Genomic DNA, 17,929 nt, shown 5'->3' with positions numbered 1-17,929 from the left:
TTTGCGTAATTTGCATATTTCTATCGCAGCTGTCATGGCGGACGAAAAACAGCAGACAAGTGCCATTTTTAAGAGGCACGAACAATTAAAAAGATGGGAAGATTCAGACACAAATAAGTGCTTAAACCATACTTTAGGAAAAGAAAAAAAAGTGAAGTTTCAAGATGGATGTGTATTTTTAGCCGCTTGTTCTAGCGGGGACAGTGATGAAGTGAAAAGGTTACTCGACAGAGGAGCTGATATAAACACTGCAAATATCGACGGTTTGACAGCGTTACATCAGGTATACAGCATTATTTAGAATGGAAATTGTTAGTTTTCTGTCTTATAGTGATATCAAAACATTAAACGTTATTGTTGCACAACAAAACAAAACTGCCTTTGCCCCGGAGTTTTTGGACATAAAGTTGTAAAAAGTAGGTCACCGTGAGATCAACAGTTGTATTTCCTGTAGAATGACAGTTCTCTAAAATGAAATTAAATGATCCTAGATAGGGCTGCCTAGATAGATTTGTATTACAACATCAATTCAAAATATTTTTATGTGCGGTTCAAGGAAGCTACTGTTTCTTAGAATGATAGGTTAATGAAATGTTACCTAATTTGGTAATGGACTATGGAGGTAGTCCTTTGCTTTCTTTCCCTATGTAGAATAGCGCTCTCTCCTATTCTATAAATAGAACACACCGAAGAGATACCATAATGCAACGCGCAAATTGCGGACAAGGGACCGTTGTTTATATATAACGTATATATATACTAAATGGGACGCATATTGCTACATTCACAGTTCATACAGCAATGCGGAAGGGGTGCATATTCAAGAAATCGATGGTGGGAAAATAAAAAACATATTCCTAAACTGATATAATACTGATGGACACCTGTAATATTCAGTATTTTGTGGATAAGGATGTGGTACTATGAATGTAATAGGAAAACAGAGGTCTTTGTGAAAGTACATTCAACACAAAATATTAAGCTTTTGTATAAGGAAAAAACAGGTTTTTTACAATAACAGTGTTCCAAATAATGTTGAAGGGATGAGATTTTCTTTCTAACACACCAGGTTTGCTTAAACATGTAAAAATTTAACGCCACGTCAGTTCAGCTCGGGATGGACGCCATATTTCTCATTGATAAAAAATGTAAACAAAAAAATCAGAGTGGGATTAGCATTGCAAGGGCATAACATGACATTCTACACAATGAATACCTTAGAACAGATATCTAAGATGCTACACAGGTCAGGCGGGTTAAATGCATAATGGCGATCACTTGAAATTCATCTTGAAAAGGTGGTTAATTTTAGTTTGTTTACATGGTTTTTAATTTTCCCACGACTTCTCGGCGATTCACTGCAAATGTATTACTGCGCCGGACGAAAGGTAACTCTAATAAACAACGGGAGACAACTTAGGTGTCAGCACGTGTACGATTTTTAAAAAAAACATGTCGATGATTATAATTTCTTATCAAATAATGAATCCTATTCAGATATTCGTCTTTAATATTAGAAAATTATTAATTTCTGTGGACATTTGTCAAAAAATATTACTTACATTGGACTACTTTGCGCATCAAACTGGTTTCCGCCTTAGTTGTGAGGCACTTCCGTTATACTTTTTGACAACAATAACAAAACATAAAATGAATCAATAGTCACTTATAAACCGACTGCTACTTAAATCAGTGTAAGTAAAGTTGTTGTTACAACATTATACATGTTCGTTACGTTATGAGATAAAGTTTATCTTGAACTGCATAATCCATTAATTACGTTTAGCTGATATTGCATTTACAACTTATTTGACCCCATTTTTTACGTGAATGACAGCATTCTCGTGCAACTCGTGCAAACAGAATTATGAAAAGTATGGTGGAGAATTCAAGGACAAATTATAAATGACATTAAAGTGAGGATAACTGTATATTCGTCCAGTTTTGATCATTGACATGCCTGCTGTGTATTAGTAACTTTTGTGAACAAGATTAGAATGTTACTTTTGCACATATACACATTGATTGGACCTCTCAACCAAATTTCATACCTTATTTTAGGGATTTTTAAGACAATACATTTTCAAAAGTTTGTTAAATGTGTTTTGATATTTAAGTGCATTGTAGTTCATGAATACCAAGTTAAAAATTAATAATGGCAACATTTCTAGGCCCTTATTGTAAGCCACTAGACTTCTGTAACGATAAATGTTTAATGTATTAAGGGGAATATACTCTTTTAGTTTTGGAATGTGGCATTCCTTGACCACCGTATCTTTTCTTGTGCACTACTTTGTAAACAAACTAAATAATGTGTTTTAGCTTACATATGCTAAATGAAAAGCAATACAGTGACCATATTTCACATTCTTTCTTTAAATTAGAATCTGTAGGACATTGATAAATGTTTGGACAAGGTGAAGCACTATTATTTTCGCACCAAAAAGTCTTAATTGTTGACTTTGAATGTACACAAGAAGTCTTATGTAATTCAACAATAACTTTCTTGTTTCAGTTTTCTCATTTTTATTTTAGTGAGCAATCCTTTGTGTACTTATAACAGTTGAAACAGTATCCATTTCATGTACCAAAACCTTGTACTTTTTTGCAGGTAAATTTTATCATACCCCACCCACTTTTTTCTAATTTCAAAGTATGCGTCCCCTTAACCTTTCAGAAACTTCGAAGAGAATTTAAAAAGTAAAATACGGAAAATTCACTTTGCCTGACCAAAAAGCATATATATTGAAATAAACGTAGGAAATAAATAGACATATTATTTTAGCGTTTCGTTAGACCGGGGCCATTAAAAAGATGTGTTCAAATAAATTTTTTTAAAGTACAGTACATTACATACAAATTACTCAATATTCTGCAAATTACATCAATAAACTATAGCATCAGAAGGACTGGCTTAAAGTCTTTATCACAAATATACAATATTTTCGGATTCGAAACACCAGCGGTCGAAAAAGTAAGTGCAAGATTATAATTTTGATTCATGATTTTCAAAGCATATATCAGCACAATCATTAACACATGTACTTTTTTCCATACATTTGGTTCACACAACACCGCGCTGAGCCTCAATACCGTGGTCCATTAAATACTTCATAATTGAAAAAATATATGACAGGACGTAGGTAGAACTGTATGGTGTTGCATTAAATTAGCACCATGTTTTATCAGATCACATCTAAATATCATTGCTAAAAGTCAAATATCTACATGTCACACTAAGGTGTCATTTGTAACATATCATTATACTGATGCATTTCACAGAGATGTTAATTGTTTCAATGAAGAACTATAGATTCTAAGTTATGAAATATTGCTGACATTCAGTTATACATATTGTTCATGACGTTTCGAAATTTCATTCGGGTTACTAGGATGTGATCATGTGATTACATATATTTACATTTTGCAAAAAAACGCAGAATAGTGATAAATGTTTGAACACTTGCGAATGAGGTAAATAGCAAATAGATATAATTATATTGATATATGACCGTAACTGGAATGTGTAAAACAAATAGTAGAACAACATCATCCTTTCATATACTGATGACAATTCGATGTGTTATTACTGACGTGGATTTTAAAAATTCAAAACTGTGCTGTCAACATTTTAAGAATTTCTTACTGTTCAGTATTTAGGCGTAGTATATAGATATTGAAAGCTATGTGAAACACATTCGTTTGATATGCATCAACTTTAAAATATACGAGGAGATAAATGCAAAATCTGTGAATTACTGATGCTAATATACAAGAAAAGCACCGATTGTTTGTCCGCACATCAAGACCTGTGCTATTTTTAGATAGCAGACATTGTCAGTGACGTCACAGATCCTTACATACGAGACAGCGCTATAGATTGTTTGTATGTTAAATGATAGTCTTGTTTAGTCCGAGCTTGTATTAGCTAGTGTTTAAAATGTTTGTTAAAACCGACGTTAAATAAAGATTATCTTATATCTTAGTCCTGTGTCCTGCGGATTATCCTCCCATTGTTTTGGTCCTATGAAGTTTTGACAGTTAGATTGCCAGTTACAAAAATAAAACAATCTGTCTTTCAAATTATTTTGATTAGCCACCTATTAAGGCGTGGAAGTTCATCAAATTTATCTTGGTCTTCTCATGTGTAAATAAAAATTTCTAATAAAGCTAGTCAGAGCTTAGGTTTCTTAAAACATAGCATACATTCTTCTTAAAGTTCCACCAAGGTAGCTGCTTATAATACTGACCAACTTTAGAATACTGTTCTAGTGTATGAGATCCTTACCATCAGAAGGATATAGATAAACTAGAAAACAACAGTGTTTGTTACCTGAAGCTTGTTTATTGCACTACTAAACTCTGCACAAGATCGTTCTCGGTATCTGATATGGCTAGACACTAACCATTTTGGGCCACTGGTCCGAAAAGCAGTTTCCACTAAATTTTTAAATGAAACAGTTACTGGTCCTTGTTGCTTTTCACTGGTCCTTGTTGCTTTTCACTGGCCTCGGACCAGCGGACCAGTGTTAGTGTCAAGCCCTGTTTTAAACAAGTGATATTTGCTACCCACTTGTCCAAAAATTTTGTTTCCGTTCTGTCATTTTCATACTTAACAAATTACGCTTTTTTTTTTACTTTGGCTGTTTGCTTTGATTTAACTACATTTCAAATGATTTGATAAACTGCCACATCCTGGCAGCAAAGAAGAAAATGATGACAGATTGTTGAAAATTTACATACGGTATACATGGGCTCTGCCATGACGCCAGTGTAGCGTTAAACCGAAAATAAGTATATTTATTTTAAAAGAAAACGCAGTAAATGACAAAAGATGAGTGAAACGGATATATTATTCATCTAGAATAGGTGGTGGGGCTTATAAATACAGCCGGATGTGCACGCTCATTAACTGTTTGCGGGGTAAACAAAAAAGACTGACAAAGAAAATCACTTGCAAGCTGGGCTCTCAGCATACAAATGTCACTCTCCCATGCTGATTTTCGGTCGCGTTTGGCGGCTGGGCGACTGCTAATCAGAATCACTGATATTTTTTGCAGAACTTAAAAAATACTAAAGGTATTGACTTGAAACTTGGAATATAGGCAGGTGGTGGTGAGATTATGTGCAGACTGCAACAATCTACATTAAGGTATTTACTTTGAACTTGCCATTTAGGTGGGTGGCAATGAGACAGTGTGCGGAGTGCATGAATTTGATAAGAAGGTCAATGTCACAAATTGAGTTCAGGCAGAGGGCGGGAAATACTTCGCTGATTGAAGCAAAATACCTTGGACTGACCTTTGACAAACGGCTAACCTGGAAGCCCTACATTAGTAAAGCCGGAGGGAAGGCCCGAAGGAAGCTTGCCTTGATGCGCAAACTTTCTGGAACAATGTGGGAGCAAATGAGCAAATACTCAAGACAGTATATCAGGGAACAGTGAGACCCCATTTAACTTACCGTCTATATTCGCGTATAAGACGCAGTTTTGGGGATCATATCTTCGTTTCCTAAAAGGGCATGCGTCTTATAAGCGCATACTACAAGAAAATTAAGTGAAAATTTTAAAAAGTCCCGAGTTTACAGCTCAGGGCATCTCATTTCCGCGTCTGCAGACATGTACTTTCGTTTTTCGGCAGCCATTGCGCATAGCAGTGCTAAAAACTTTACGGACACGTACCGTATTTCGGTCCGCTATAAAGATTTATTATTTACCTATTTTACGATTTGATAGATTAATATCGAAAGTATATTTTATTTATAAATGTATTTTTTTCCGATTCTGCAACCCGCTACTTACGTTTTTCGTCAGCCATTGCATATCGGTATTAAAATCTAAACGGACACGCAACGTGTTTCAGTCCTCAATAACGATCTATTATTTACTTACTTTACGATTTGGTAGTTTAATATCTGAAGTATTTTTCATTTACAAATGTATTTTTTTTTCTTTTAAAATCAAAATTTCTTTCAGAAAATCTGACGAATTAGCTTTACTTAAATTGGAAATGACTGATATAATTGAGCAAAGAAAATACTTTTTCACCGCCCGCAAACAGAGAGTTATTAAAAGATAATTATCCCCAATTGCATATGATACGGTACCTATAATTGTTGCAATTGTAAACTGTTAAAACGCACCCATTATAAATCATCTGAAGGTGCAAACTGTTAAATAAACACGTGTATAGAAATAGATGTATCATAAACACTGATTGATGTTAATTGGCGACTTCATAGAATAGTCGGCTGCAATTATTTTAATTCTGCCCTCTAGTCAAATGAAGGTACAGTAGAGATGTCTAGCTGCTCGGAACTGGAATATGATTGGATAACATTTCAAAGTGGGCATATCCATATTTGATTGACAAATGTGTCAGATTTACTGCCATAAAAGTACATGTATCCTAATCTCGCCACCTTTTTTGCTATCTTATCAGTAATCAATCGATACGTTATTGTCAGTTCTTAATCGCCGGAATACACAATGAAACGCAAAAGGAATTCTTACGATGTGACATTTAAACTTAAAGTTGTGGAATATGCAAAAGCAAATTCAAACCGCGCTGCCGAAAGAGAATTTGGTGTGACAGAAAAAATGGTGAGAGACTGGCGAAATAAAGAAAGCAAAATGTTAAACGTTGATTCTAGATCTGTGAAAAAAATGAGAACTGTGATATCGCCGTATGATGATATTGAGGGAAAGTTGAAAGACTGGATTATAGATACGCGCAACAATGGATATATTGTTACACGTGCCACGATCCGTTTTCGTGCGTTACAACTTGCAAAGGAAAATGGATATACAGAATTTAAAGCTTCAGGTGGTTGGTGCTCGCGATTCATGAAAAGACATGATCTGGTATTGAGACAGAAAACACACATCGCGCAGAAATTGCCTAAAGATCTAGACAATAAGGTTGACTCTTTCCATAAGTTTGTGATTGATTTGAGAAAGGGACATGATTTTGAGTTGGGTGCTATAGGAAATATGGATGAAACGCCGATGTTCTTCGATATGCCGGGCAATCGAACAGTTGATATTAAAGGGACTAAATCAGTAACTGTGAAAACGTCGGGCAGTGAAAAAGCCCATTTTACGGTAGTGTTATCGTGTCTGGCCGACGGAACAAAGCTGAAACCCGCAGTAGTGTTTAAGCGTAAAACCATGCCGAAAGAAAAGTTACCGTCTGACATCGTGGTGTTTGTGCAGGAGAAAGGTTGGGTAGATGAATGTGTTCTTATGAAATGGCTTGAAGAAGTTTGGTTCCAACGTCCTGGCGCTTTGTTGAATCATAAATCATTGTTAGTGTGGGACATGTTTAGGGCTCATCTTCTTGAAAAAGTGAAGAATAAATTGAAATCGCGTCGCTCATATCAGTGTGTGATCCCAGGAGGATGTACTTCTGTGTTACAACCTTTGGATGTATGTTTGAACAAACCGTTTAAAGTGAACATGAGAAACAAATGGAATGAATGGATGGTTAATGGCGAAAAGCAGCTTACGAAGGCTGGCAATCTTAAGCGTCCAGATCTTGCATTAGTGTGCCAGTGGGTGATAGATTCGTGGAATGAAATTCCCCGTGAAATGGTAATCAAATCCTTCCTCAAATGTGGAATCTCGAACTCAATGGACGGTACACAAGATGATGAACTATTCAGTGACTTAGTGCGCGACCGCGAAGAAGCCACGGATGCTGGTACAGATGATATCAGTGATGATGAATGTGATGATCAGTGGATATATGATGAAAACATTACAAGTGAACAATTTGAGGAATTATTTGGTGATAGCGATGATGAGGAATTTGAGGGGTTTTGATGATGTGATGTAAGATTTGATGCATGAAAATAACTGTGAATAACGGTGATGACGTTATCAAAATTCATTGATTTTATGACTGTTCGTGGTGTTAAAGTCATTTAAATTTGCAATAAATGTGATATGAAAAACTGATGAAATGAATTTGATGTTAAAATTTTGTTGAAGATTAAAGCGTCGATAACTTATCTGTCAGTTTGTTTGCAAATAATATGTGTACACACATGCTTTAAAATTATATGATTAATTTTGTGTGTTTGAAATATGTGATAAATTAATGCATTATTACCCGGTAGTTACCGTATGTCACATAAAATTAAAATATGTAATATGCTTTGTTTGTTTGTTTGCTTTTTCGAACTTGCGTTAATTACTTTGGGAAAATTGGTGAGGATATTTTATCCTCATTAATTTTCTCATTGTATGCAGCGCATGTTTGAATGAAAAATCCTAAACATGTATTGGAGATCCTTTGAAAGCAATTTAAAAATTGCGTATCCTCGAATAATTGCAAGAAATACATTATTTTCCTAAACATTCTGTGTTACTGTTATGGAAACATGGCCGAACATTCAGCGTTTCTAAGCATTATGAGTAAAATGGGCGAATATCGTCAAATTTCTAGACGTAATTTCTCCCGTTTCGGAGATATTTTGTGCATATTATCACCAATGAAAGTGGATTTTAGAATACTTTATATTATTCTACATATGAAACAGATTTTCAAGTTCCTTCAAAAATAAAATCGGCGAAAATCGTCAATTTTCCGCCGTTTTCTAGACGTCATTTCGCCGTTTTGAAGTTACTACATTGCATTTTTACGCACGAAATTGATTTTAAAATAATTTATTTTATTTAACATAATATAAAACAAGTCTGCAAGTTCTTTTAAAAATAAAATCGGCGAATATTGTCAAAATTTCGGCCTTTCTTTAACCTTTTTCCGCTGTTACTAATTCATTTAAATTCTGCATTTTTACAATAAAATTGTCCATTTTCTATTGCAAATCATAGAATGTTGGGGAAAATAATGCAAATTTCTGATGTAGTCTGTATAAAAATATGACTGCGTCTTATACGAGGGTCAGTGCAAAACCTCCCCGATCGATAGTCCAATATCAGGATGCGTCTTATAAGCGAGGGCGCCTTATACGCGAGTATATACGGTATAGCTCAACTGCCTGGTCCACTACTGCCAAAACTAACCAAGCATTGCGGATCATGACAGGTGCTACAAAGTCTACACCAATCTCCTTCATGGAGAAGCTAACAGGCACACAGCCGTTACAAGACAGGCGACATGCAAAGGTCCTGCTTCAAGCAGAGAAGTTCAGGTCTTTTCAAGACCATCCCATGAAAGCCAAGCTAGATGGCTACACCAAAAATCGGCTCAAACGTAGCAGCTTCGTTCATGAGGCAAAGAAACTCAACCGAGAGTTCAAAACTGAGCTGAACATACCAACGACTCCCCTAGGTAGTGAAGACATTATAAACCCGCTAGCAAATGGTTTGTCCTCAGTGACTGTGAGACTTGCTGTTCCTCATTTTGACCGCGGGAAGCAAGCGGATGAAGGCATTCGGAAGAGCCTCACACTTGCTTTGATTAATGAACAGTGCTCCAGCTAGCGCAGAATAGAAGGGCGCGGCACCCTGTCCATTTCTCAAAGCGCCCTTCATTGAAGACTATCCTCCGGAATCATGGACTCATGCCTATACAGACGGATCAGCCACATGCGCCGTCAAAGATGGAGGAGCAGGAGTTTTCATTCAATAACCATCTGGCAAGAGAGAAACACTACATGCAGCCACAGGAAAACACTGTGCACAGCAATTACAAGGCAGAGACTGAAGCACTCATGAAGGCCGTCTCAATGGTTGAAGACTCGGCAGAAGAAAGCTCCTCATTCATCTTTCTCACATATGCACTGTCTGTCATGGAGGCTGTGATCAACAATAAAGCTCCGCAGCTAGCCAGAAGAATGCAGACCATGAGTATAACCTGCAAAGTAGCACTTCAGTGGATTCCATCCCATTGTGGACTTGCAGGCAATGAAGAGGCAGACAAACTGGCTATGCTAGGAGCTCAGTCAGAACAACCAACAGAACCTGCGAGTCACCATCATCAAGGCACTAATGAGACCAAGGATGGAGGAAGATGCTTTTCATCTCCTTGATTGGTCTGAAACAAGAGATGATGGTCAGACTCCGCTCAGGGCACAACAAGCTCAATGCTCACATGTACAAGAAATACAGACTGGCATCATCGCCAACTTGTCCATGTGGTGAGGAAGATCAGACTGCGGAGCATATACTTCAGAGATGTAAAAGGCATGACCAGGAGCGAGCTGTGACTTAGCCGATAGATACCTCAATCCACCAGAAACTGTATGGAGGCATTGAGGATCTGAGGAAAACCACAAGTTTCATCGAGGCTACTGGTCTGACAGTGTAGTCGCGTACGAGAAGAAGAAGAAGACAAATTGAGTTCAGATCAGTCTGTCGGTTGTATTACGTGTCTAGAGCACAACTTCAAAATTTTTGAAGATACTGTCTTTAAACATAAAATAAATGCTAAGGTGGTGATAAAGTGATTTGAAGAATGCAAGTCCATTACTCGACCCACCACACACACATACACACACACACACACACATGTAAACCTCTCCCAATTCACTTCTAGTTGCCTGAACCTTAGCAATCTATCACTGCTGCCACACAAATTTCAAAAGGTTTGGTTTGAACCGATTTAAATAGAAAAACCTGTAAACAAAATCTTCTAATGAATAAACATTCATCAAACTTGTCAGTAACATTATTATAAGGGGCTGCAAGAGCTACCACTAAGATTACTTTGGGAATTGTTGAACTGGATCTAAAAGTTAGACTAAATAGTTGTACTGAAATTGTTGACAACATGTATATTCCATTGGTCAGTTGTTGGTGGTCACCAACTTATACTTGACTAAATGTTGTTCCTGGTACATCACAGTTGGCAACAACAGGTCATTGTGGTTAGCTTGTTAGAGCACAGGGTCAGGGCACAGGCCTGTATTTAATATGTATTGTATTGAGAAAAGTTAGGGTGCTGTCTTCACCATTATATTATCAACAGCTATCGTCTCTTATCCCCGGTATATAAGACATGGATACAAGAAAAACTACGAATGAGTTTCCCTGTGGGGAGGAAGAGATTCTTCGAAATTCTAGATTTCCCCTTCAATCTGGAATAAATTTTAAGTAACGCTAAAAATCATAAACCAAAAAGTTTTAATACTTCACCTTTATCTGGTCATTCTTTATGGGAATTGCACATTATACATGCATGTACTGTATCAAATCAAGAATCATTTACTGATATCAAAATGTCTGATTCTGATACGGGTAGTTAGCATAGCTTTTAATACTGCATTCTTATTAACATCTTAGTGTCTTTTTTGTTTTTAATTAACTATTCACCCCCAGAAAAGCTTGCAAGTTCATACTGTGACAGATGCAAATCATGAATTTATGTCCAGTGGAATTCCTTTACTTAATTAAAAGATATGCTGAAGCATTCAGTCATTTTCTATTTTTTTCCAAATGGGACTAATTATAGATAAGTTTGCTAATTACTGCAAAAAATTTCACAAAAATGTTCAAATAATTTCTAAACTAAAGTAAGAATTGACATGGAAAAATAGAACTATAGGACTTGAAAAGATAAACATCAACGGTATTTCAGAAAGTACAATGTGTATAAACATTTAACAAAAGTATCAGAGAAAAAAAGAAATACAATCAGTCAAGCTGTTTGTGATTAGGATCACTTGACCTGGAGATTTGTGCTGTAAATAAAAACAGTAAACATTGGTAATTGTTTATGACTGTAATAACCAGTTTCTTTCTCTGGCACTGTTTGAAATGAGGGAAGGTTGTTTGGGTTAATTTTGAAGAAAAACAAGTCTGTTAGAAATGGAACTGCTGCTGAGAAAAAGCAGTAAACTATTATGAAACTTACAGGTGTTTGAGTTTAATGTTTTGCATTTCACTGACTTGAAAAGAGGCAGTCCATAGGTTTGCTTTTGTTTATTAACTTGCTCAGAATCCAAAGTTAAGAACCTCTTGGCTCTATAGGATACCAAGATTAATTCTCAAATAGTCACAGTGGTAGACAACTTGAAAGCATTTTATCAGGTTACTAGCATAAAATCGCTTGTCCCAAAATTAATAATTGGTGTGGATCTGGAAAAAGCAGCCGGTCAGCTTGATAGGCCACTGAGTCTACCAAAGTGCCGTGCTGTGGGCACTTTGGATTTTTTTATAACATTAATGTTTAAATTTTATTAATATATAGTTTTTGCTGTTATGTTGTCTTTAAACAAAATAGAAACAACAACTTTGTTTCTATGAAAAGCTTTTAAAAATTTCTTTTGAGGCTAGAACCCTTGCATGACGTGATGCTGTTTATTTTTACAGGCATGTATAGACGACAATCTGGATATGGTAGAGTTCCTGGTGGAACATGGAGCCGATGTTGATGTATGTGATAACGAGGGGTGGACCCCACTCCATGCCACAGCCTCATGTGGCTTCACAGAAATTGCCAGGTGAGTGTCAAATAAATAAAAAAAATATAAACAAAAATAACTTTCCTTAGTAGTCCCATCATTGTCAAGACAAGGCTTTGCTTGAAAAATTTTCACATCTGCCAGTTGAATAACACTTGTATTGAAGTTTCAAAAGATATATGAGGCTGTTCAAATCAACCAAAGTTTTTGTGAATTATTTATAGAATGATAAAAGTGTAAAATTTGAGAAAAACTTTTTGCACACCTATAACAAGCAAAAAGCGAAAGCCAATTTATTGAGGTTTTTGGAAAAGAGAACATTTCATCAGATTATAATGGTTGCAACTAAACTCCACGAAACTGTTGTGATAAATGGGCCTATTTTGTTGTATATCCTCTTAGCGTTAGTTCCTGTTGCCTATGTGGGAATTTACTATTTAGAAATTTGAAAAAAAAAAAAACTTGTGACAAGCCTCAGAATGCAACCATGTCATTGATGGGTTTTAAAATGGGCTTAGAAAATGCCAGAGTCCAAACTCATTTTAAAGCCTTTCACTGGGTTTGAATGAAATGTAAACATATTGTCTATTAACATGATTAATAGATTTAAACAAATGAAATCCATTTTATTATGAAACAGTTTCATCTTTACCAAAACTGGGGGTATCAGGGATATAAACTGGCAGGGGCCCAGTAGCCCACGGCCCCTAGCTTTTGGGCTGGGCCCCTAAATTGTTGGAGAAAATGCCAATATACCTAATGTTAAACATTCATTTTTAACCGTCTGGGCCCCCAAATAAAAATAGCTAGTTTATATCCCTGGGTATGTTAAATTATGGAAGGGTATTATGTTCAATGATTTATTTGAGACTGAAGAAATGTTTTTTACAAAAAATCCAATAAGTTATTATCGTAAAACTTTGTGCTCTCGGATCATCAGGATGTTGTTGTTATGAAAAATATTACAAGTGTTGTTAAAAGTTATAAAAAAATAATTAATAGATACTTTAATGTCCAAAGGTTGAACTAGTTCACGAAGGGTATCACGTAGTAATGTCTTACCACAAAGTTCTGACTCAAAAACAATAGACAACGGATGTGAACAAATTTCAGATAAGTTTGTATGATCATGCATATAGGTTATTGTCTGTGAATTTTTAGTTTTCTCCCACACACGTTGACATGGCATGTGTGAAAGGACACTTCAAAAGTCAAAGTAGTATTTTAAGTAAAATGATAACAAATATCATGAGACATAACTTTGCTTACATAGTTCAGTTATTTCTTAAGATAATGTCTTTCCTAATTCTCGTACCATTTTTTTTTTTTCACACCATTCATATGATCCACGCTTGGTGACTATTGAGCATGAAAACCGAGCATAATTATATAATACAAAATGTATATAAAAGTTATATGTCTGTAACTCAAAAGTACAGACTCAAAATGCTGATGAATCAGGGCCTATGATAGAATCAAGTAATGCATTTTGTGTAAGTACCAATTTTATAGAGCAAGTAAAATTTTATACCCAGTCAGGAAGAGGAAAAACATGGGGAAATTTGATATCGGCCACATGGGATGATATGTAACAGTACATTTTTTTTTATAAAAATGAAAAGCTTAGTTACATCAAGATGTATAGATTTACTTGACTGACTTTTATATCATTTTGTTTAAGTTGGCCGATTTTTTTCCTTGAATTTTGAAGGGAAACTGATACATAAATAATATCTTTGTATTTATTTTCCCCAGTTTGTAAGTTTGATATGTTTACAATATAACAGTATAGTGTGTATATATAGAAGGTTTAAACGCTCGCTTTACAGTGCTTTGAACAGATTAAAATCTGATGTGTTAAGTAATTTTGCCCTGGGTTAGCGGTATAATTACATTAATAACATTATAACAATTTAGCGGAGAGTAAAACTTCTTCCTTCCCTAACAGGATGTTGATATGTATTGTTTACATGAAAAGTCATTGAAACAGATAACACTGTAAGATTGATGAAAAACATTAAAATTTTGATGTAGATATGCATCATATTACACAAATTATAAAAAGTGCATTTATTTTTTTGAACTGTTGCTAAATAGTTAAAAAATATTTTAGGTATAGGAGTCATCTTTATGATTGTAAAGTGTTATATATGCAGCCCTGATGTGGAGTTCAAACCTACCACTGTTTGGCATTACCTGAATGCTCAGACCTGGCTAACTGAGCTAGCCTCCACCTCCCAAAACCTGTTAATTAATCCCTGTCATGAGTTGTGGGGGGGTTATAGGAATTGTCTTTGTCCGTTCTTCCGCCTGTCTGTAACATTTGTGTCTGCTCTTTATGTCCTAAACGCTCTAAAAGGATTTTCATAAAAAATTGTGTCAAATGTTCACCTCATCAAGAGGATATGCACAACTCATGAGTCAGCCTGTCGGCTCAAGGTCAAGGTCACAGCTTGAGGTCAAAGGTTTGAGCCTTCCATTTTGTGTCTGCTCTGTATCTCCTAAACCCCTTGAAGAATTTTAATATGACTTGGCTGTAATAATATTATTCCCCATATCAAGACAATGTGCAGAATTCAAAATTCACCCATGCCAGTGCAAGGTCAAGGTCACAACTCAAATGTTTAAATTATGTTCCACCCAATACCATCCCATAACAGCGGCAGGGAATATAGCTGTCTTTCAGACTGCCTTGGTTGTTATTGGTGATCCGCTCCTGTTTAAACCAGATGGATCTTTCTTGTCATTTCATGTGGAGCTTGTTATGTTGTCTGCATTGGTGTCCTTAAGTCAGACCATGACAATTTGATAAAAGACATAGTGTCTGAAATCATTCGTCCTCCACCTCTGATAATTCATGTGGGGAAGTTGGCAGTTACTTGCGGAGAACTGGTTTGTACTGATACAGAATCCAGGAACACTGGTTAGGTTAACTGCCCGCTGTTACATGACTGAAATACTGTTGAAAAACAGCATTAAACCCAAAACAAAACGGTTTTCATTGCCACATTTTCTTTGCCACAGTATGTAACTTTTGATAATTTATGGGTGAAAAGTGTCGTGGGACATGTGCAGGATTTGATTCTACAGCCTTCACAACACCTTAATCAACTTTAAAAGGCAGCCACCAGATTACTCCGCAGAAACACTATATAATATACAAAATGAAAGTGTTAGGATGGACTGGTTTTATTTATATTTAATTACCTGTGAGGTCATCATTACTAGCATGACCATCTGTCCTGTCCACCATGCATGGTTGATAAAGTTTCTTTTATAACTGGAGTAGAAGCAGAACCTTTTAATGTAAATATTATAATAGACTGAATTAAGAACTTTGAAGAGTTTTGATCCTGCTTGAGATCCTGGTGCTCTCAAGGCATTCTTGCAGGCAAGAGAAAGCTGATGGGTGGAACCACCATTGCAGGATGTCTGCCTCACATGAATATTCCTAGCTTGGCTCATACCCAGATTTTAAGTAAAAAAAATAATAACACTTGGCCCCAGTGACCCCTTTAGAAATACCTTGCACATTCTGTTTATGTTAAAGGTGATTTTCTTATAGATAAAGCAACTGTTGATATTTTTTGAAAGAAGTATAAGGAAACAAAAGTCAGAACTTTGTTTACCAGTTTAAAGAAATGGACGGAGACTTTTTGAAATGAAGGACATCACAGATTGTATTATATTTCATTAGGGCTTAAAGTTACAGTGATTTTAACTGATATCGGTAAGTTGTTATAAAAATTGTGGATTGGAAATAATGGGTCACTATAAGGTCGTGACATGATACACTGTGTCATGTTTACTTTTCAGACGAAATTATCACTCTGAAATTATTGATAATGTGTCCATAATTGATGATTTTCATATAAAATAACATAAAGCCACTCTTTTCGTAAGGATACTTCAAAAGGCTTTTTATGGTGTTATAAAATTGCCTTTAACTTGAATTTTGGCATGCAGTATTTTATGATCTATTTCTGTCGATATGCTGTCATTTGTGTTTTACTTTCTTTTATCTAAGATTTGAGTTGGGATACTTGCTTGCTTCAGATTTTGAACAGGGAAGATTAAATTTTGCAATGTCACTTTAAAAAATGAGACATGTTGAGTTATTGTCTTAGCTGAGGATATTAATTGTACTTAGAGTTTGTCTTCTCAAATTCCTACTTTTGACTGGTTTGTTGACAGAATAATGATGTTCTTTCCTCGCCATCTTCTCAGATTATTGTAGAAGTGTGGTGAACTGCAGTGGTTGCTGATTGGTAGAGGGCCCTGTTTGCATGCGAGAGGTGTTGCTTCGATCCCTTGCAATGGCTCCTACTTTTACATGTTTAAAGGAGTTTGTCTCATGTTAAATTGTTAAATGTTTACAAAATCTCAAGCTATCCCCCTTCAGAATTCATTTAAAGTCAATTTCTCTACTCACAAAACAGATGTTGCAAAGTTTAATAGACTTTCAAAGTATCTCTTGGTAAACAGTAAGCTAGGCAGAACTATATCATGTAAGAAGGCTCTGTACAGTGCTAAATTTGATTTGATCTAACAGTGCCAAACATGGCATGTTATTAAAATGTCTAGAGATAGTCTAGACATGGTGAAAATTTCCTTGAATTTGTGAATTTTCTCATTCATTTTGTGAGAGAAAAAATGCAATTACCGAATTTTGGCCCCCATCACAGCAGGGAAAAAACCAGTCAGTGTCAAGACTGAAGGCAGCAATAGAAGGCTGTTCAGACTGAATCAGATAGAAGAAATGTTAACAAAATGCAGGAGCATTATCCCAAGGACAGGTCATACCAAAAACTTCATAATATAAGTAGTGTTAGCAGGTTCAGACTTTGTTTTTAGTATAATGAGGTTAGTTCCAGGACTTGTCATCCAGCTGTACAGTTTGATTGGAATGTGCCTGGGCATGATGTTCCATTGAAGCAGCACTATAAAGTCTTGCATTGTGCTCTAAGCAACAAGAAGACACAGTTCCTTTGTGACTGAAAACTATGTTAAAATGAGGCTGAATCCAAACATGAATAGAAAGGGGATGAAGTGTATTCACTTACAGGGTGAACTATGGTAATGAACAACTTCCTTCCTTACTGAAGAACATCAAGGAACCTCTGTCATATAAATATTTCCTAAAATAGATATGAATAAGGTTTAGGCTTAGAAATTGTCCAGCTGGAATTTGTTAAAAGTAATTTTTCTGCAGAAATTGATACAAATGGCCATCTACATTTATTCGAAATGAATTCAGTGTCGAGATGTATAATCACTGCTGAAAGTAGATGTGAATTTGTCATATTTTACAGTTTTTTACTGTCAAGCAAGAACCATTTCTGTATAAAAATAGAAGTATTTTACTGATAGCTTAGTTTCCATAACATTTAGGAACATTCAAATTATTATCGTCGACAGTCCATTTGCTTAGCGCCTGATCATGCAAGTAGGTCATGGGTTTGAATCTTTGGTGAGCTGTACTGTGTTCTCTGTGATGATTTACTGATGTAGTCTTCCATCTCTATTTCATTTAGGGAAGTTGTCAGTAACTATTGAC

The 17,929-nt window shown here is 35.7% G+C and overlaps 1 protein-coding gene across 15 annotated transcripts in view; it reads left to right on the top strand.

Annotated features, from left to right (window-relative positions):
• The window catches only part of LOC123552940 (protein phosphatase 1 regulatory subunit 12C-like), a 100,516-nt gene continuing 82,587 nt past the window's right edge, over positions 1 to 17,929 (top strand). For all 15 annotated transcript variants that reach the window (XM_053541573.1, XM_053541577.1, XM_053541580.1 and 12 more), the window contains exons 1-2: positions 1 to 283; positions 12,281 to 12,411. In XM_053541573.1, the coding sequence (XP_053397548.1) occupies positions 35 to 283; positions 12,281 to 12,411 (380 nt within the window). In that variant the 5' untranslated portion in view covers positions 1 to 34. The remainder of the gene's footprint in view (positions 284 to 12,280; positions 12,412 to 17,929) is intronic.

This window comes from Mercenaria mercenaria, chromosome 4, assembly GCF_021730395.1.
Source record: "Mercenaria mercenaria strain notata chromosome 4, MADL_Memer_1, whole genome shotgun sequence".
NCBI lineage: Eukaryota > Metazoa > Mollusca > Bivalvia > Venerida > Veneridae > Mercenaria > Mercenaria mercenaria.
This window is presented reverse-complemented; position numbering and strand designations above follow the sequence as displayed.